General features: G+C 49.4%; 1 protein-coding gene across 10 annotated transcripts in view; it reads left to right on the forward strand.

The window, feature by feature from the left end:
• CEP164 (centrosomal protein 164) overlaps positions 1-20,167 on the forward strand; it is a 44,169-nt gene extending 24,002 nt beyond the window's left edge. For 7 of the 10 annotated variants that reach the window (XM_068916437.1, XM_068916438.1, XM_068916439.1 and 4 more), the window contains 20 exons: positions 776-919; positions 3,083-3,298; positions 4,636-4,767; positions 5,522-5,738; positions 6,335-6,412; positions 6,672-6,803; positions 7,115-7,237; positions 7,411-7,554; positions 7,778-7,861; positions 8,757-8,825; positions 9,737-9,915; positions 10,770-10,896; positions 11,159-11,226; positions 11,394-11,601; positions 12,689-12,796; positions 13,938-14,052; positions 14,884-15,249; positions 15,950-16,016; positions 16,618-16,740; positions 17,695-20,167. In XM_068916437.1, the coding sequence (XP_068772538.1) occupies positions 776-919; positions 3,083-3,298; positions 4,636-4,767; positions 5,522-5,738; positions 6,335-6,412; positions 6,672-6,803; positions 7,115-7,237; positions 7,411-7,554; positions 7,778-7,861; positions 8,757-8,825; positions 9,737-9,915; positions 10,770-10,896; positions 11,159-11,226; positions 11,394-11,601; positions 12,689-12,796; positions 13,938-14,052; positions 14,884-15,249; positions 15,950-16,016; positions 16,618-16,740; positions 17,695-17,794 (2,800 nt within the window). In that variant the 3' untranslated portion in view covers positions 17,795-20,167. The remainder of the gene's footprint in view (positions 1-775; positions 920-3,082; positions 3,299-4,635; positions 4,768-5,521; positions 5,739-6,334; positions 6,413-6,671; positions 6,804-7,114; positions 7,238-7,410; positions 7,555-7,777; positions 7,862-8,756; positions 8,826-9,736; positions 9,916-10,769; positions 10,897-11,158; positions 11,227-11,393; positions 11,602-12,688; positions 12,797-13,937; positions 14,053-14,883; positions 15,250-15,949; positions 16,017-16,617; positions 16,741-17,694) is intronic. The other 3 variants (XM_068916440.1, XM_068916442.1, XM_068916446.1) reach the window with 1 other exon arrangement.
• Positions 20,168-20,463: the final 296 nt, after the last annotated feature.

Here is a 20,463-nt window from a genome sequence, read left to right on the forward strand (position 1 = left end):
CCTTGAGAGCTGTAGCATGTGGCATTTATAGGTGGACTGTGTCAAAACTCCTAGTCTCCATACGGAGTTACACAATAGCCTTGGGCCCTGGGACCCAAGAAGCTGTTACCTGTGCCAGGAAAACTTGCGAACAGAAGAAGCTGCAGTTGATCTTAATGACTTGCTGCCTGCACTTGGGATTTGCAGCCTTGTGCTTAGAGGAGCTGTTCATGTGAAGGTCCCTGAAAATATGTTCTGCCCACAGGAATTGTCTCCTTATCACTTGGTACTTGCTTCCCAGCTGTGCAGCCTCTCCTTTCTCTCTGCCTGTAAAGCTACTTTGTGCTTGCCTAGCCTCTCCTCTCTGTGCTTCTAAGATGAAGTAGGACTGTAGATATAAACATGCTTGCCAGTATTTCCATCTGTAACTGAGACATGCTGCAAGTATTACTAATGGGGCTGATTTATCTTGGGGAAATTTTCTAAGGACTTGGAAAAAGAGATAATCCAGGGAATTCAGCACTTTGAGACTGACAGACACCTCTCAAAGCCTTGGCTGCCTGTTAGCCTGGCAGTGCTTGCGGGGCTGTGAATGGGATGGAGCTTTGTTCTGCCTTCGGCCATCCCAAGTTGGACAAATGGGTCCCATTCGCAGGCATGAGCTGGTGCTGCGGTCTTCGTGGCCCTCTAGGTCCAACTGCACATCCGTTCTCCCTCTGTCTTGTCTACCTGCAGCAGGCACTAGAATCTGATCTGTGCTAATCTGCTCTTCTGTTACCTTTTTTCTGCTGCAAAGTGAAAGGGATCAAAGTGAAACATCAGAAGAGAAGTGTTTTGCTTTAGAAAACCCCAAACAGGAAGAGGCTGTGGCCCTGGAGCCGGAGGAGGGATCGCTGGATAGCCTAATCAATCTGGAGGAGCTTGCGGTCCTGCAGAAAGCGTAAGGGCTCTGTTTAAGTCCCTGCTGTTGTAAGCATAACAGATTTTTGTCCTTTTTTTGCCCTTCTTTGTATTCTTTTTGTGTGATGTCAGCACACCGGGAGATAGAGTTTGGTGGGCCTAGCAGAGATCACAGACATCTCAGTGTGCAAATCCAAGCAGCTGTCTTGCTGGCAAGAGTGCCGAGATAACATGACGTGACGGTTGTCCGTACTGGGGAGGGTGAGAACAGCAACTCACCCGTTGGGTTCTGCGATACAGGACTCTTTGGGATGGAGCAAGATCTGTTTGCTGGGTACTCGGAAAAGCCTCCTTCTTACCAGTGTCACTAGCAAGGTCCAGCATTCACACTCCTTGGATAAACACTTTCACATAAACTCCTGAGTTCACTTGCTGAGTAGTGCTGAGATGAGAGAAAAAAAATACCAAAATACATTTTATTAGAGTCGCTGGGAACATTGGTTGGTTTGAGATGATGAGGTCAGAGCTCAAGATGGTAGAAGTCAGGTTCCCTGCAAAAGCTAGTGGTTTATCATTGTACTAAATTGACAGTCTTTGCTGATACCTGCCTGCAGTTCCACTGCAATAGAAGATCTCAGTAGAAATGATCATGCTGACTTGTGTTTCTATGTCAAATGACAGATCAGCAGATCTAGTTGGAGGAGGAAAAAAAAAAAAAAAAAAGGCAGTGCATCTCTCAGGACAAAGCAGTGGAGAAGCAATCTTTGATGTGGAGACCAGCACAGCAGTTCCCTTTTTCTACCAGGAATTGTATTGAGTTCTGTAAATGTTTGTGTCGGCTGGTTGGTTTTTTAAACCAAAAAAAGGTCAAAAGGAGGAACGTGATAGAAGGGTGGAAGGGTCCAAATTGCTTTACAGAGCAGCCTGATTGTTAGCACCTTCTGGAGGTGTCTCTGCAGCCAGCCCAGAGTATGTAGTGTTAAGGGGGAGCGCTAGCGATGTGTGATTTCCCTAGAACCTAAGTGCCCTTTCCCCTTTCTTGCTCTTATGTTGCTAGTGGCTACCTAAGGAACCTTTTCTCTTTGATTCAAGGCTATATTACTGGGGCTGTTTTTTCCCTGATTCCTGGCAAGTTTGAAGTCCCTCTGCCTTACCCTAGCCATCTCAGAGCATGCTGAGACCTTGCTGCTTCAGATTTCACTAGCAGAGAATAAAAATGTCATTTTGTTCTTAGACCAGTGTTCATTTTCTCTTCCTTCCCCTTCAGCCTCTCTCAGGCCTCATAACTTTGCTGCTCTCTGTCTGAAAAAAAAAAACTTAATTAGAAACAGATTGATTTTGAATTTTTGGAGAGCTTAGGGCTTTCTGCAGCCTAGAGCTGGCAGAATCCCAGCACGCTTTATGCTGGAAATGCAGAAAAATACCTGGTCCATCGAAAGCACGTTGCCAGTCCCTGGGTTGGAAACAGGTACTGACTGCATCTGCTTTTATGCCTGTCAGCCCCAGCCAGGATTTCTTAGCTACTAGATCCTTCATGAGGCGAGGCAATGTTACTCCTGCAAGGTGAGCTGTAATGGGCCAAAATAGGAGTCATGCAGGACCTAAGTGCTGTTAGAGCTGGGGATAATAATTGATCAGTCTGTGTTTCTCTGAGAGTCAGTAATGAGTCCTACCAGTGGTGCTTGGGGACTCTCCCATGCTGTTATCTGAGTTAACGTGTTGTTACTTGAAGCCTTTTGAGAGTGTGCTGTGTAGCCCCCAGTAGCCTTGTAAAGAGTGCTTTCCTGAGTCCCTTCCTGTGAGCTGCAAAAGTTAGGAGTGTAAGGCCGGTGCGTTTGGCAGAGAAGCATGAAAATGGGTTTATTTTCCAGGCACGTGGCAGGGAACGCTGACGGCATGCATTCTGTAGCAAGCTTATCCCCCCGCCTCTTTGCCCTCCACCTGCCTGCGTTGCTGTTCTTCACCTCCTGGGAGCTAAAAAGCAAGCACTCCCCACCAGCCCTTCTACACTAGCCCAGAAGTGGCTGCAAACTAATGGAAATTCTGCATATTCTTTCCCTGCCTAGAGAGTGAAGCTTGTTCAGCAAGTGGCTTTGAGATTTTTGGTTTGGAGGTGGTACTGTGTGTGGGGATGTTGCTGTTCCCTTCATGTTGCTCAGTTCTCTGTTATCCTGTTGCCAAAGGTGGTTTCTTTTTTTGGTAGGCAACCTGAGGAAGAAATCAAACAGGAGACCTTGAACCACCCTAATGAAGAATCCCTAGAGGGAATAGCCAAGGAGCTGGAGAAGGAGGCAGAGCAAGAGAAAATGCACTTATTACAAGCAAAGAAGGAGAAAATTCAGCAATTCCAGGAGGAGATGAGGCAGCAGGAGGAGCAGGAAGCCCGAGAGCTTCATCAGCAAAAAGAAAAATCCCTCAGGTACTTTCTTTTTTTACTCCCTCTCTCCCATGTTTCTCCTCCTGAGCCTTTCCCGGCTGTGCTCCGTTGCTGGTGGCCCCAGGCTTGTACTGTTTTATAGGCCACCGCCTTTTGAACTCTGCAGCAGGAGCTTGGTGCCGCTTTGCAGAGTTGAGCGTGAAGGAGGTGAGAACGAGGCTTCTGGGGGGAAGGAGCATGGGACTGACATTGCCTGATGCAAACAGTCCTGCGCTTCAGGATGTGCACATCTTGATCTGAATCATGGTCTGCTATCAGTGCTGTAAATGCATGACGTAGATGTGTAGAGAGTACATTGCACCTGAGGAAAGCTCTCTTTCCAATATAGACAAGAGGGCATCTTCCTTGTGTCCTGCAGGAAGAGCCGTGATTCGATGCACACACAGCTTTCAGCATAGCTATGAGCCCGTCTCTCATTGTAAACCTGGGAAAAGTCTCCAGTTCAGTGACTAATGCTTTAGTGCCTGGTGCTTTACCACCTGGCAGACTTTCAAATCCTGGGCTAAATGGCAGTAAGAATACTGGAAATTGGAACATTAGAAGAGATGAGGTTGCCCCAGAGGAACTATATGAAACTCTGGTACTGTATGTTTTACAGAGGGACTTCCAAACCAGGCTTTTAGGAATAGGGCAAGGCTTTGTACGTATGAAACCCAGCCAATGTGCAGGGACCTAACTAATAGCAATCCAAGGAGCAGAACAGCACTGGGAGCTATGTCCTCTTGTTTCTGGGGATTTGCTCTCAAGGATTGCATTTTGTTTGGGGTAGCCCTGATAAATATGCTCTTAGCAGCACACTGAGCCAGTCAGAAACAGTATCTTGGCATGAATGTTGTGGGAATGCTATGCTGGGTGCAAAAAGATAAGGAAATTGCAGCTGGATGGCAAAAAGTCTAAGCAGTAATAAAGCAATAATAAAAAGGGGTCTAGTATGAAAATAAGGAGCTTACAGATGTGCTAATACACCCAGCTACCTTGGCTGGGAGCCTCTTTTCATTTATCAGGAGTTGATTTCATTTACTTCAAAAAAAAAAAAAAAAAAAAAAGTGCCACCTGTGATGATATATTACATTTTAAAAATGTACCACAGAAGTTTGATCCTCAGAGGTTGTGTCTGCTGCGCCAGCAGCCGCGTTCTGGAAGTATGGAAGAGAATTAATGATCTGGAACCTTGGGAATGCATCACTCAAGCAGGCATAGCGAGTGGGAGCAGCAGCTGATCTACAGGCCTTGGGGAGGTGGCTTTGAAGACAAGTAAAGCCTCCTGAACACTTTTTTTTTTTTTTTCTTTTCCCCCCCTCCTGCTCTTCATCTCTCAGGACTCTGAAAGAGGATTTGGCAAAGGCTTCCAAAGAGGAAGAGTTGCGGGTGAGAAAGGAAGAAACTGAAAGACTTTCAAAGCTGCGAGCCCAAATCACCTCAGAGACGGAGGCAGAGAAGGAGAAGATAAGGTGAAAAGTTTCACTGCAGCTAATAGGGAGCTGCCCTCCCTGGGAACATGAACTCTGCTGGCTTGGGAGGGAAGTACCTTGCATGCCACCAGCAACCACTGAAAGAGGATGAACTAGCCAACCTGAGCTTCCCACAGCTGATGCCTTGCCTGAGTAGTAAATATGACAAAGTAACTATGATCCAGTACATGTTGGGGAGCCACGTGTTGATAAGAGGCGGAAGTGGTAAGCCTTAACGGTAGCCACTCTGCCTTTTTAGAGCTAATGAAGATTTGCTGAGTACACGCATACTACATAATAGTGCCTTGCAGAGAGGTATTGCCGTAGTGTAGGCCCAGTCACAGCCGTGGGGCATGTGAAATTCCATTCTCAAGGAGAGCTGCACCCAGTAATGTTAGCTTGCGTTGACCCGATGTGATTCTCTGTAATGGCTGTTGAGGCCTGTGAAAACAATTGGAGGAGGTAGAAAGGGCAGACACTGGAAAACTTAAGTTGTGCTTTTTCCTTTTTACTTAGCTGAGAGGTATATGCACAGCTCCCTTACTTCTCCATCGGGCTGCTTAGCTGTTCGTTTCCAAGGCCTTAAGTGATATGGTGGTGAATCTGACCATGCCTTGGTTCTCCATTTCTTCCGATGGCGTGTCTCGTCTGTAGTGGTTTGTGCTCTGAGCTCTGATTCTTAAATGCAACCCAGTGTTAAAGTACCAAAGTCTGACTTGCTTCTGTCTCTGCGTTCTTGTTGCAAACCTACCAGGGCAGAGCAAGAGGTTGCACTGCAAAAACTGAGAGAAGAGTGGGAATCGCTGCAGGTGACAGAGAAGGCGAACCTGGAGGGGATGAAGAAGCTTATTTTGGAGAAAATGAAGCTGGAAATAGAGGATGCTCAGCAGAGTGAGATGGTCAGATTAGAACGAGAGAAGGAAGAATTCCTGAGTGAGTTCAAGGAGAGATTAGAAAGGGAAAAAAAGAAGGTGAGACTTGTTTATTACCGGATAGGGTCAGACCCGTGCCAGTTATGCTGACCTGGCTTGCATTGTAGTGTTAAACTGTTGAGATTAAATAACACCTGCATGTGCTTTAATGATGAGTCAATAAAAACATAAAGGGAAGGTGTTTGGCATGCTATTAGAGGGATGATTGGGGTGAGGAGGAGCAATCTCACGTTTTTGTTACAGTGGTGATTGATTAACCATTATTTACATGGCCGCATTGCATCTGAAGAAATGAGAGAGATCATTGTCTGCCTTTGCCAAACTAAGCCAAATTCTTTTACCAGGTCAGAATAGCTCTTTCACTGCTGCTTTAGTCCTCTAGAAGGCTTGGGAAGTCCTTGAATGGAGGCTGTTTGTGGTCCTCCCAGCACAGCGTGATGTGCAGGTCCATCAAGATGTCTTGGAGTGGAAACAGAGAGATAGTGAAGGGACGTTATATGTAATTTGGTGTGGGTAGGGGTTGACCATTGTGGGTTTTGAAGCTTATGGATAGATGTTAACCGCAACTGCATCTTGTGCGCTGTGTCTCTACAAATAACGGTTTTCCAGCAGGCCTTTTGCTCATGTCCTCATAGGCCACAGAGGAGCTAGAGAAGCAGTTTGCAACAGAGCTCCAGCAGCTGAAATCCACAGCAGCAGAGAAGCATCGAAAGGTACGAGCTGGTATCTCTTGAATGTGAATTATTTTTATCCACACCCTCTCCAAATGTGGCTGGAGAGGGTGACGTTAATTGTTTCCACTTCCTAAGTACGGTTCTGGTCTTAGAACCGTCAGCATTTGGGCGTGCTCCAAGTAGAGAGGGGTGGAACTGTGTACGTTGATCTTTGCCATGCTGCCTGCTCTTTATGGGAGGGCACTAAACGGATCTTGTCCGAAGGGTGACATGTCTCTCTGGGTGGTTTTCTTGGCAGGCCATTTCCAGCCTGCAAACCCAGATAGCAGAGGCACAGAGGACTGAGGAGGCTCAGCTGCGTGAAGACTTGGAGAGGGCAGAGCAGAAAGTCCAGCAAAAAGCATACCACGTAATAGAATATGAACGCGAGGCAAGTATTCGTCCTGGGTGGCTGAAGATTTGTCACCCTCTCTCCTTCTTGGATGCCTGGTGAGGTCTGAGAGGCAAAGTCCCCTGCCCAAGGGTGACAGTGATGCATTAGGGGAAGGGACGCTCCTACAGCATCTCACCTCACCAGGGCACTTGCTTTCTAGCACCCAGGCCACTGCCTGATCTCATGATCCGTCGCAGGGTACTCTGAACTTCAGCCTTTCTGTTTGTGTGAGAAGCCGCTCTCTGCGCGGGCCGCCCTAGTGCAGCGCTGTGGTTCAGGTGAAGCCTCTTTCTGTTTGATCACTGCAGCTCAGTGAGCTTTTGAGAGAGAAACGCCAGGGAGTGGAAAAAGACCACGAGAGGAAAATGGAGAGGATGAAAGAGGAGCACCAGGAGGTCCTAGCAAAGATTCGGGATCAGTATGAGGAGGAGGTACTGCAGGGGAGCACAGTGAATTGGGAGGTGGCTGTAGTAGTTCCAATTGGGCTGTCCTTGGGCTGGCACTGCTTTCCAGAGGGTGTGTGTCCTGTGTGTTCATGCCTGCTTCCTGGAGAAGCCTCTGCTTCACTCAGCCACTTCTCTTGTTTGGCTTTTGCAACGAACAGGGGAGAAAACAAAGAGCAGAGCTGTCTGAGGGCCTGCGAAGTGAGGTGATACGCCTCCGACACCTTCATGAAGCGGAGGTGAAAGCTCTACAGGCAGAGTTGGATGAGCGGCTCACTGAACTGCAGCACAGGCACAGGGAAAAGGTGAGGAGAACAGTGTGCCTGGTAGTTTGTTATGACTTGGCTGCTTAGGGGTGTCCTGGGTACTGTGACACTGCAGTACTCCTGCCACCCTCCACAGTCCAGTGCAGTACAAGTGGCAGGTCATGTTTGCCCAGGTTTTTGCTGTTTTCCCTGGTGGCAGAGCTCTGCTTGGTGAGCAACTGGTGCCATTCTTCTCTGTTTGACTCACTCAATCTCTGTGCAGGAAAGAAAACTTCAGGATTCAGAAAATGAGCTTGAAATGCGAGCAAAGGCTGTCAAGGCCAAATCGGTACAGCTCCTTAACCAGGTGAGCGAGCCACGGTGGGCCCAGATATTTCCCATCCTGTGCTGCTCTTCTCACTGCTTCCTCGTGACTCCTCAGAAGTGCTCAGCCAAGGCTTTTGCTGCCATCCAAGTTAAAAGTGAAACTTCTGTCAAGAGTTGGAGCAGTGCTAAGCATTACTATTGTAGTCCAGCCTCGTGGCTGGTGGTGTTTGTGTCAGTACCCCGCTTTGGGGAGCAGTATGTGGCTGTAAGAGCGTCAGAGGGCTCATACAGATACTTTCATGGCCACACGTCCTGCTCACTGTCGCTTTGGATTTCAGACAGTCCCTTCCTGATTTACCTCCTCTTCTCCCTGCTGTCTTGAGAAGGGAATGACTGTTCCTGGATTGTGGAAAGCAGAGTGGAGAGGATGGTGCTCCAAATGCCCCTGTGGAGCCAGCATAAATAAATCACTGGCTGATACTCTTATCTGTCAGATCTCGTAAGTCCTGGCTTGCTCAAAGGGCTGTAGACAATCTTGCTTCTATTACCCCTTCCTTTCCAAGTAGCATTGGAGTAAGAAAGGGAGAAGGTGGAGAACTGCTGGGGGCAGCCAGGGCTTTACAAAAGTGAGATCCTGGAGAAACGGGCACGTGCCTTGAGAACTCTTGGAGCTGAGCAGGATAGGATGTTCTTCCTATAGGGATACGCTTATTCACAACTTCTCACTTGAAGCCTCACAAAGGGAGGGGGACAGAGTGAATGCGTATGGGGAGGGGGAAACAAAGCAAAACTGAGAACAATGCTCAGCTATTTTGTAATGGCCTGGAAAGTTAGGCCTGACTTCTGTACTTTTCCGGGCGCTGCTGGGTCTCGGCAGTCTCCTCAGCTGGCCTCACCATGCTCTGACACTCACCTGCTTGCTCTCCTACGTGTAGGAGGAGACTCTGAGAAAGAAAAGGCAGCAGCTGCTGGATGAAGACAGACGGACTGAGCTAGAGAGAGAAGTATGTATGTTTGAGCTCTGGGGAGGTGCTCTGCTGCTTTTCTTTTGGAGACGGGGACAAGGGGGAACATGCTAGAAGGTTGGCTTTAAAAAGCTAGCTGTGTAACTCTTAAATTGTGAGTCGAAAAATCCCTCCCTGCCACCTTGCCTCTGCCTGAAGTGCCATCTTGCTGGAAGCTCAGAGCTGTTCCCCGAAATGGGGAGACAGTCCTGCGCTGCCCTGCTTTGCTCTGGTACTGTTTATGGCTAAAGTCCTGGTCTTTGATTAATGTGTCTTTTACCAAACTGTCTCATAGCTGGGACAGTGCCTGGGCAGTTGTTGCCAGAACCATTGAAGGTGAAACGGGAGCCTCAGTTTAGACTGGTCATTTCCCAAACTGAGCGGAAAAACTATCTTACCGTAATGTGCAAAGCCAACGAACTGTCCCTTTGAAATGCGCTGGTCTGCGCAGTCCCAAAGAGAAGCTGGACATCTGACCTCCTCTGCCCTCCCCACCTCTCTGCTTTGTGGGCTCCTATGTTTTGCCAGATGTATGAGCTCATAGTGCTGCAGACATCAGAGTAACTCCAGCTTCGTGGCCGGAGGCTGAGATGCAAATCAAGTAGCTGCTCACCAGGTAAAAGGTTTCCGGAGTGTTACCAACTGCCTATAGTTGTGAAAGGCCTACAGAGCAGGCTGAGGAACATGTGAGGAAAGGTGAATAGGGTGGACCTAACCGGAAGGGAAATACCTCCAACGTCCAGGAGAACCTCTTTGTGGTGAGATTTTGGCAAGCTGTCTGTTCCTCCAGGACTGTCGTGTCGGATGCACGTTCATAGCTCTGGGACCTGCTGTGAACGGTGTAGGTAGTACAAGTCTCTTGCATGGAGTGCCAGGGAAATTACAGAGAGGGGTTTCTTTTTTGCTTCTAGGAAGCTGCTTTGGCTTCTCAGCTCCGTCTAGAGGAGAATAGAAAAGTGCACAGCAACCTTCTTGACTCCATCCGGCAACTGCGTAAGTCTCTTGAAGAGCTCCAAGATCAGAAAGCTGAGCTGGAGGCCCAGGTGGACTTGTTGCAGACCCGAAGCCAGAGGCTGCAGAAACGCATCAGGTGCGTATATGCAAAATTTGTCTTAATGCACAAAATCTACCTGCACCCCAGCAGAAACTACTCCTGGGCCTCTCCCCTACCTCTGAGCTGCTTCTATGTTGGGCCATCATCCTTCAGAACCCTAATGGTGGTTTTGCTGCATGTCTAGGGCATGGAGCTCCTGGATTCCGTTTCCAGATACGTTAAAAACTTGCAGTGTAAATTTGTCCCTTCGTCTCTGCTTGTCAGGTGCATTTGTCTGTCTTCCCCGCATCTGTCTTGTAAGGTTAATAAAATGCTTTGAGAGGAGCAGAGAAAGGCAGAGAAAAGATCTTCTTAAGGTAGCAGGGGTCCTGGGTAAGGGCTTGCGCATATATTTAGGGGTAAACATGGGCGCGAATCAGCGTTTCCTTATCCAGCCAGTGGTCATCTTTGACGTCACACCACAGACCCACTGCGGGTTTTGTCTGGACGTACTGCATGACTGATTCAGCTGCGCTCAGCGTCCAGTGGCAGCAGAACCTTGTTTTAATGGTAGCTGGCAAGCCGTGTTGCCGGTGGCTGGTGAATCCCTAGCCCTGGATCTAACACTCTGGATCTGCCAGCTGCCATTGCATGAAGTCCCTCATTCATATTTGTTATTCCTGTATGTGGGAAATCGTATGTGTGAGCTGATTTGAGACACAGCTGCTGCAGGCTATTGTGAATCCTTGCCATCAGGGTGCTTCTGTGTTCCCACCTGTCTGGCATGTCTGTGGCCCTTCCTCCCTCCTAGAAACTGGAGGTCGCTTTAGACACTGTTGCAGATATGTTACTGGGCTAGATGGACCTGCGGTCTCACCCAGTGCAGCCACTGTTACCTTCTTTTGTGGCAGTGAGCTTGAGGCAGCTATCAGGAGCAAACAGGAGATTTTGAAAGAACTGGAGGCAGAAGAAAGTGTAGGATCTCCAAGAGGTAAAGCTGAGCTCCACGTTGAAGACCTGGCAGAAACTATCCAAGCTGTGAGTAAAGCCCGTTGCAAAAGCATTTGCCTTGTGACATCTGAGGTTTTAACGCCCTCAAAAATCCTCGCTTTGATTCCTTCTGCCTGAACTGATTTGACATGCAGTGACGCGTTTTTCTTTGCTGGAAGACATCGATGTCTTTTGTACTCTTGGTTACTTTCTGTCCGTTTTTACTGATGTGGGATACTTGGGTGCCCTTGGAGTCATGCATGTTTTCTTATGCATATTTCTTGGTTTTTGAAACTTTTCAACTCTTCAGCACTCATCCAGAGAGCCTGCTTCCCCACCTTCTCAAAGCCACGAGGACAACAACTTCCAGTATGATCAGTAAGTATCCGTGCACCGGCCACTTCTGGGACGCGCCTTTCCTGGGTTTTACACACATAGGAAGCGCTGACGATCCATTTTTGGGGAGGGTGCTGCAGGAGGCTTGCAGGACAGAACACCCAGCACGGGTGGAGAAAGCCAGACGTGTATCTGTCTCTTTCCTGTAGCGTCAGGAGCTACATCTCTGCAGAAGGGATTTCCATTAGGAATGCCAAGGAGTTCCTGGTGCGCCAGACCCGCTCCATGAGGAAGAGGCATACAGCACTGAAAGCTGCAAAGCAGCAGTGGCGCCAGGACATGCAGAAAGCACAGGAGGTGGTACAGGATCCTGACAGCTCCCACCTCCTGGAGGGTGTGCGCAGGAACTTGGAAGAGGTGAGCAATCGGGCACCGCCTCTGTTCCGATAATAGGCGTCATGGCTGCACCCGTGAATCCAGAGTCCTGGGATCAATTCCTGGCTCTGCTGCTGCAGTGACAGGCGGCTCTAGTTGCTCATTCCTCCCGGAAATCCGATCTTGCATGTTGCCAGACAGATGTATGGTGTTCATTCATCCCTGCTTGTGTGTCTTCCTCGTGATAGTAGAGGGGTTAGAGTCCTTGCGCATCTCAGAGGCTGGCTGTAGACACTACTTCAGGAAGGCCAAGGGAGCTGTTCAGGGATACTGGGCAGATGCGATGTGCTGAGAAACAGGCTTAATTAGAATCTAACTTAGGGCTTGGATCGCAGTGGCATTACTGTGCATCAGATGATTGGCTGAGAGTGCCTGCATGGGCAGGCATAGCCCACAGCTACCGGAGCTTTGCAAGATTGAATGCTTCAAGTTCTATTTCGCTGTGCACGCTTTGGACTAGGAGCAAGCTTCAGAGCAGACACTGCATCTCAGCCAACTCTCAGTAGCCTGCTGGACTGCAGGAACTTTATCGTTAGTTGGAGCTCTTGGGTCCTAAAAATGGAGGAAACATTCAGTAAGGAGAAGGGGTTCCTGCATCACTGCATCACGCAATTCCAGTGACACGCGTTCTCCTCATAGCAAAGGAAGCGCTGGTAGGTACAAGTTTTGTGGTTGTAGTTCTACAGTGATTTCACTCTTGCTTGAAAATGGGTTCTCTAATACTCGTCAGCTCTGCTGATACACCAGCTACACACAGGGCACATCTTCAGTTCCTTCAATGATGATGGAGAGCGCTCGTATTTGCAGAAACAAGCTGTTAACCCTGTTGGATGCAGGGTTCAGAAGGGGAACCTTCTTTTCCTTGGGCTGAACCTGCTTGAGGCACGTGCTCTCCCCTCCGTACTCTCCGCTTCCCGTGATCTCAAAGGCTTGGGAGCATTTTTACTCCAGCAGCATGATATGCTGTGCTGGGTAGGAGTGAGATAGTGAAAGTCACTGTGAGCACTAGATTATTTCCTGTCATTATTGTTTAATTTTCCTCCCTGGCTTGGCTGTCGCTCCACTGCAGGAAGCGAAGCAGTTGGACAAGATGAAGTCGGCTATGCGGAAAGGACAGGTGCTGCTAAAGAGGAAAGAGGAGAAACTCAGCCAGCTGGAGTCGTCGCTGTTGGAAGAGGTAACCACCAGCTATACAGTTATTTGAACCCACCCACCTGCACTCCCATGGTGCACAGAGCTCTTGGTCTCCTCTCCTAGGCTGGGGCCTTTGTAGGGCTTTTGGCCCTCATGAGGGCTCTTTAGCTGGTGATGGCTGAGGACTGGTGTTTGCCTGTGGAGCTGGGCTACTAAAACTCATTCTTTGAGAGAAGAACAGCGTGTCTTTCTCTCTGTGGGAGAGGCTGGAGAGGGTAGGCTAGTCACAGAGCTAGAAAGAACGACAAACCTAATTAGACTTGAATCCACATGATTCAGTAGCTCTGCAGCCAGCAGAACAAATGTGGGCTGGGGTTTAGGATGGAGGGAGAGCGTCTTCCGTGGTGGCAGCTTGCCAGGCAGGGCTGCTGGCGTCAGGGATGGAGTTGGTTGGAGGAAACGTGCTGAGTGAACTGGCTTGTAAGAAGCTTGTTTGTTAGGTTAGAGACAAATCTGTGTTACCACTGAAATGCTGAAGTATCCAAGGAAATGAAACAAAACCTCACATCAAAATTGTTAGATGCTTATTAACTGTCTATCTTGGGCAAAATTGCAAATATTGTACCTTCCCTCTGTTGATGACGTTTGGACTGACTTGTAAGTATACGTCTGCAGAATGGATGTAGAAAGCAGCCTGAAAAATTGGCATGATTTGTGCCCAGAGAAAACAAGGGCGTGTGACCTTGCGGTGATCTGGTCTTGTTTCGTGATCAAGGCGACCCCTGGAATCTCTCCAGCTCTGCCTGTGACCACGTGGCCTTAGACAGGACAGCAGCAGATGCGAGTGTGTAAGATCTCTGATGGTTCAGCTCTTGTCCTTGGTGCAGAGAGATAATGCAGCCCATGCCAGAATTATGAGGCTTATTTAATCCTCAGAACTCTTTGACTTCCAACCCGAAGATTCTCTTCTTACGGTTGTTAGATTTGGCCTCAAGTGCATGCTCCTGCTTCTTCCAGAGTCCAAGCATCTCTTTGCTGGTAGGGGAGATGGGTACCTCTGCCTTCACTTGGCTCACGCCTGACTGTGCAGCCCAGCCTGTGTAGATGAGCCATACGCAGTGCGCTTTTTGTTCCAGGGAACAGAACACAGGTTTTACTTGCACTGTTCTCCTTATCTTGGCCAGCTTTCAGATGAAGATACACTGAAGAGTGCTGCATGCAAAAAGATGGTGACTTTTGATCTCAGCAACTCCGAGGATACAAACAGCATGTCCAGTGCAGATGTACATCAGCATAAATGTAAGGGCCTGGTTGGCTCAGTATGCTTGTCCAATGTTTAATGCTGTAGGCCTCCTTTTGCCTTTCCTCTCACCTCTCTGTGATGTACCTTTTCTTGTTCTCACTTGTGCTCATTAGCTCCTAAACCAAGGAGGCGGGTCTGCTGTCTGTGACTGGGAGTGCTTATTCCCTGCCTGTAGTGCTATATGAGTGGGGTGCAATCTGTGCATGAACTGGCCTTTGAAATCTCTACCTTTGTTATTAGTTTGGGTTATCAAATGTGACTTTAACGCTTGTGCCTTGAGCTTCAGCCCTTCCCTCTCTGCTGCTACAGAGCTGCATAGCTCTTCTGCTGGTGTCCAGGCTTCTTTCTCCTCCCATCTCTATGGTAGGAGAGGTTGCTGCAATTCCCTCCGGCTGCTGCTTGTACTTTTCTGTTTGCTTTCAGTCTGCTGTAACTGGGGCTGTGCAGATGAAATGCAAGGCTCTCTGTAAGCAGGCAGGAGGGTTGCATTGCTTTCAGAAAGGCCGGCAAAGCTGAAGCTTAAAAAGAATTTAGAAAATTTCCCTGTAGCAACAGATTGACAGATCTGTCCAGTCTAAAATTATCTCTCTGACCCTGATCAATAAAACATCGGCAGGCACGCGTGAAACTTTAGGGTTTTCTCTCATCATAAGATGAGAGCCCTTTATATCAGCCCAGTCCTGATGGTCCCTTTTCTAACTTGGCCAGTGCCCTAGAGAGCTTTATGCTTTTTATGAGCACAGAGCAGAAAGCGAGTCTTCTGCCAGGGAGGCAGTGTCTCCCTTACGCTCCCAGTGATCCCTTTCTTTTTCCTCGTCTTCTGCTAGTTGATTTGAGAACTGATCTGCAGATTGACCCCCAGCTGGACAAGATCCGGTACTTGACAGACTCTCTGCAGCGCATCACGAGTGAGCTGAATGGGGTCCTTGGCATTTTGGGCTCTCTGAACAATCGTCAGTCTCCACTCTTCACCTCGACACAGGTGCCCGTGCAGGTGCCCTGCGACAGCATCCCTCTTTCTACCTATGCCTCCTTGGCAGGAGTTCAGGCGGGTGGCTCCTTGGTGCCTCCTGCCAAGGTGTCTCTGGTTGACCGGTGGGCCTGGAACACTGGGCTGAGCTCCAGCTGCTCTTTCACAGCTGGACAGTCAGTGGACAGCACCCTGGCAGAGAAATGGCACAAGTATTTCCCAGGTCAGTCTCCAATCCTTAATCCCTCTGCTTGTTTGTCTATGGCTTTTGATTTCCCTGTCCTGCAAGTTCTAATCAGCTGATGCTGATAAGCCCAGATCCACTGGTGCTGCTGTAGAGAATGGTGCTAATGAGATAGAGAATGAGAAAATCTCATTCCAGGAACGGCAGCATAGAGCTGATCTTGTTACCCTGCTTTGAGAGCAGTTCAGCCTCTGACATACACCCAAGAGAGCAGTTATTAAAGGGAGCAAAAGAGGAGGAGCCAGCCCTGCTTTGCTGGAAGCCTCTTGCGAATTGCAGATAGGGCTCACCAAGTTGGTTTCCTTAATAACACCGCTATGCCCTGTGCATCTGGAGTGGTAACCACCCCCTCTTAAGAGTGTTTAATCCCAAGCCCATTTATCCTTGGATAGCAAAAGGAGCGGATGAGCATCATGTTTGTTTTCCCTCTTACTATTGATCTCTGGCGGCTTTGAAGTCTGAGAGGAGGCTTGGTTCTTTTGGTTTGAACCAGGAATTCTTGCTTGCTTCCCAGCTCTTGTCCCTGTTGGAAAGAGAGCCTTGGGCTAGTCTGGCAGACTGTCCTCCCAGCATGTTTTCCCCCCTTGCTCGGAAGTGCCTCCGCAGCACAAGTGTTCAGCTTGTAGGGGGATGAATCCATAACACAGTGAACAAGAGAAATTTAATGTCTGTTTTCCAGGTGGGTTACCATCGCTCAGTGGAAGTTCTGCTTTTCTGGACAGCAAGCTGGGTTACGTACCTGCAGAGTAAGGCTCTTTTTCCTTGAGTGTTTCTCTTTCACTGTGCTGCTTTTATTTCCCTGGAATAGTTTATAGGTCAGATATGAATTTGTTCTGACCTACTTGTGATAACAAATAAGTTAGATATCGTTCTTAAGTAGATAGGTTAGATATTGTTAGTTATTCAGTGCCACACACTCAATGCTGCCTTGCAGCTTCTTCAGTGCAGCTGCAGTCAGAGTTGTGCTGATAACCCTAGTTCCAGGAGCGGGATCCAAAGAGGCCAGCCCTGTGCCAAGCGGCGTTTACGCTGGCTCTGCCATGGTAGGCACTGCCGTGATAGGCGCTGCTGTGTGTGTGGGCGGAGGGGAGGCTGCCACTGTAGGCTTTCTCCTGCTACACAGACCAAAAGGACAGCAGCTGGACAGTGGGTGGCTGCTGCAGCTTTTCCCCGTGATGTGTTTGGGAGAGGGCTTGGAGCCAAAAAGAGGTTCCTTCTTGTTAGTCGTGGCTCTTTTTGTAACAGCTCATCCTCTTCTTTCGCAGCTGTAGGATCATTTCTTCCTAGGCCGCTTTTTCCCACTTGCTCTCCCTCTCTCTCTCTCTCTCTCCCTCTCACACACAACAGTGAGCAAATCCGCCTGTTCCAGCACTCCCAGTTCCGGGGCTCTGAGTCAGATCAGATGACTATTCAAGGAATGATCGAGACCAACAAGAAATGGCTGGAAGACTTCAAGAGGGATTCAGAAGTGTATCCTTTGCCTGGATCTGCTCCTTAATTGCACTCTAGCTTCCTGCAGCAGGTAGGAAGAGGCAGCAGGAGGTGAGTGATTCAGGAGCAGAAAGCATTCAATAGCAATTTTGAAGCCTTAGCCTCTAGTTTATTGTCCAGTTCTGCAAAAGAACACGTTGTTCAGCACTTAAGACAAGAGTGAGCTGTTTTTTCCTCTTTGAGCTGTATTTGACTCGGAGAAATTCTCTTCTTCCCTTTCTCCAGTTGTGCTGTGGCGCTCTGGAGCGCTGCTGCTTTGCTGTGATAGGCAGGGCTTGGAGCTGGTAATGTGAGAGTTTACAAAAATAGCCAGAGAAGAGTGCACAGTGGAGGAGGAGGCAGGGAAGCAGGGATGTAGCCTTGCAGGCCTGATTTTGGTCCCTTTAATACCCCTCCAGCATTAGCAGTGTTGCTCTCGACGGGAGCCTGGTCTTTGCGTGGTGAGAGTGTCTGGAGTGAGGCTCCTCGGGAGTCGCGTGGACCTGGCACGTGGGATGGCCACATGGCTGTGCAGGGAGGGCCCTAGGCTCCCTGGCGGAGCTGACCTGTCCAGCTCAGTTTGCTGAGGCATACACTTGGATTAAACGGAGACGAGACGCTGGAACGAAACCTCTCAGTTTTGTTCACAGGGATGTTTCCAGGTTTGTGCTGTAACAGCATTATACTGGGGCTGTAAGTATTGCCTTTGCAGTGTACACTGATATTAGCAGCAAATCCCTCGGTCGCTCTGATAGCGCAAGCTGTCCTGAGCACAGTGCTCCTTTGAGTCCCATAATCCCCCCTTAATTCCATTTGATTTGGATGCAGCAGGCTGAATACAACACGTGTGCGTGAGGCTGGTTCCTGCGCCTCAGTACCTGTCCTGTCTCCTGGCTGTGCTCATGCATGCTAATCCCTTGTGTAAGCTGTGCTTTTCCTTCACCCAGCTGCCAGGCCTCTCTTCCCAGGTGCACAGAAGCCCCCTGCCAGCAGCCCCAGCCTACTTCAGCTAGGACTGGATGAAAACAAACAAATTAAAGTGTACCATTACTAAAAGGTGGGACCTGGTGTTTTCAGCCCTTGGCCACGGGCACAGTGCCTCGAGAGATGGTGGCTAGGGCCCGTGTGGTCTCCCTCACGACATGTTGTGTTTCGGTGATGCCCAGCCATCTCTGTTCTGCCTCTGTGCTGTGCCCTTGAAATAAAGTCTCTTAGCAAGAGAGCAGAGACAGGAGGAAGTGAACTTCCCAGGTGGATTCTTCTAATCCTGTAAAGTGTCCAAATATACTTTATAGACTGTTTAATCCAGTGGTGAAATATCAGACCTTCAATAAATCAACAGTTCTCTCATTAGTATTCTAGCGATCGTGAGACAGAGCTGTGAATCATGGAGGACTTTGAGTAACTGGTCAAGGGGGAGGACGTGAATCCAGCTGAGACTTTGCTAGAGGAAGTGCATCAGGAAAGCAGCCCACACTGATGCCCAACAAATGCTTCACGGCAGGTGAGCAGAGTCATCTGGCCTCCGTGGCACGTGCGAGAGCAGGGGAGAACGAGCAGCAAAACGGCTGTAGAATCTGGGGATTTCTAGTGGAAAATGTTTACCAGATTTTGCGCTCTGGGCTTTGGTTTTGTGAGGCTGATTGCTAACATGCAGAACGGCGGATTCTGACTCTCTGGGAAACGTTCCTTTTTGCCGATGTGGAAGCAACAGAAACGAAGCCGAGGGTGGCTTTCGTGGCAGATGTTCTGGAAAAGGCCACCCTGGTTTCCCCCTCTTGCGGGGGCGCCGGCCAGAGCTGCGCAGCGTGGCTCTGCTGGGGGCTCGTCTAGTTCGTTCCAAACGTGCTGACGCAGGGTGGCGAGGGAGCACGGGACACTTTCTGCTGGCACAGCCACCGTTGGGAAGCTCAGCCTAGTGTGAATGTCGAGAGGAGATGAAGCCCCACCTGAGTCCTTTCATAGCCTGGGGACGAGTCCAGAGCTCGGCTCCACAGCTGGGGTGTCCTCCCATGCAGGAATGTGGCTGTGCCGCTCCAGCGCCTCTGTCAGGCCCTCAGAGGGCAGGGCTCGCGTGACGGTGAAGTCGGGGCTGTGCGTGGCCAGGAGCAAGGCCGAGGCATTGGGAGCGGCTGCTCTCAGACCTCAGCTGCAGGAGGGTGGCTCGTTGCTTTACTTACCAGGTGGCTGCAGTTGTGTAGCGCTGGAGAAGCTTTGTCCAGAAGATCTGGCATCGCCCTGCTGGGGTGCGTGGAGCAGGGAGGAGGCAGACAGCGCTGCTCTAACCAGTGGGGGGAAGGCAGGCTAGGCTCTTGTACGGCTGAGTGGGAGATGTGGTGTTTGGTTGTGATATCAATCTTTCCTGCAAGCTGACTTTAAATATTTCATGCTTTAAAAAATGCCGTACTGCTTGCCGTTTTGTCTGATTAAAAAGTCTGCATTTCAAGGGTTTTGTCTGTGAGAAATCATCTTCAAAGCCATTCCCTCTAGAGAGGGCTGATGCAGGGAGGATGGGGAAGTTGCTGCTCTGGACCCTTCAGCGTTCTGCGTGTTTCTCAGCGTGGCTAGTGATGCCGCACAGCAGAGCGGAGCAGAACCGCCCCCCTGCTCTGCTTCCGGCGGTTGTGTGCTGGCACAACATCGTGGCAGTCCGTGCTGCGAGTGAGGCCAGGGAGCGTTTACCTGCAAATAGAAATATATTTTTGATGAATATTTTAAAACTCTCAAGAAGAGTGTCTGTATTCACATTTCTTGCTGACCGTTTTTAGAACTGTTTAAACAACTTGGCCAGCCTTTGTCCTAGGGCAGGTTGGTTTTCCGGTTGGGTCCACATTCATGGGTCTGACCACAGGGTTTAGGCCTTCGCGTGGATCCTCCCCCCGCCGCTTGCTCAGCGAGCGCAGGGCAGGCCTTTTCCAGGCACCGCCAGCAGCGAACATCACGCCGACGTCCTTGCTGAGGAAATCCGGGTGGGCTTTTATCTGCGCTGGCCGAGCAGGAAGGCCTCGGATGGCCACAGGGAACGGCAGCTGGCCAGAGGAATCCCTCCGCAGGAAGGGATGGATAAAATATTGATTTCCTGTCTGCCCTCAGGTTACACCAATCCCTGTCTGTAGAGATTTTGCTTCTGGTTCGCCCGCTAGTAGCGGGACCCGTGGCAGGCCTTCCAGGCAGTTATTTTTGTTAGAAGCCTGCTGCTCTGGCTTTCTGTTACGCGAGGAGGTTGCCAGTTGGTCGGACGCTGCACCCGGAGCCTGTGGTTGAGTCCAGTCTGTGCGTTCTGAAAAGCATATATGAGTAGTGTGGAGAAATGCCTGTTTTCTTAGCAATACTGTGTTTTGAAATGTGTTTATTTTCCCCTTAAAGTTTGATACCAATTGTGTTTTGTTTTATATGCAAATTAAATCAACCTGGGTATGTTTTGTGAGTCGGTGATGTTTGCAGCTTTATTTTTTCTTGATGAGATGCTTTCTTTCCCGGTTTTGTTGCCCTAGATATCCAGCTTCTCCTCACCTTTCACATCTTCCCCTGCTCGTCTCCAGCCTGCTTGATGCTTTCTCTTGTCAAGGTCGTCTTTGGCAATTTCCAAGACCACTTCCGCTCACTGTGGCTTTATTACCGTTATTCTGTTAAGCACCTGGCTAGGGTAGCGAATGCAGGGGCAGAGAGAAAGCTAAAAAACAAAACTGCAAAAGCCATTCTTTGTGGGGCTTTCAGGCAGCA

The sequence above is a fragment of the Struthio camelus genome, chromosome 22, assembly GCF_040807025.1.
Source record: "Struthio camelus isolate bStrCam1 chromosome 22, bStrCam1.hap1, whole genome shotgun sequence".
Classification (NCBI taxonomy): Eukaryota; Metazoa; Chordata; class Aves; order Struthioniformes; family Struthionidae; genus Struthio; species Struthio camelus.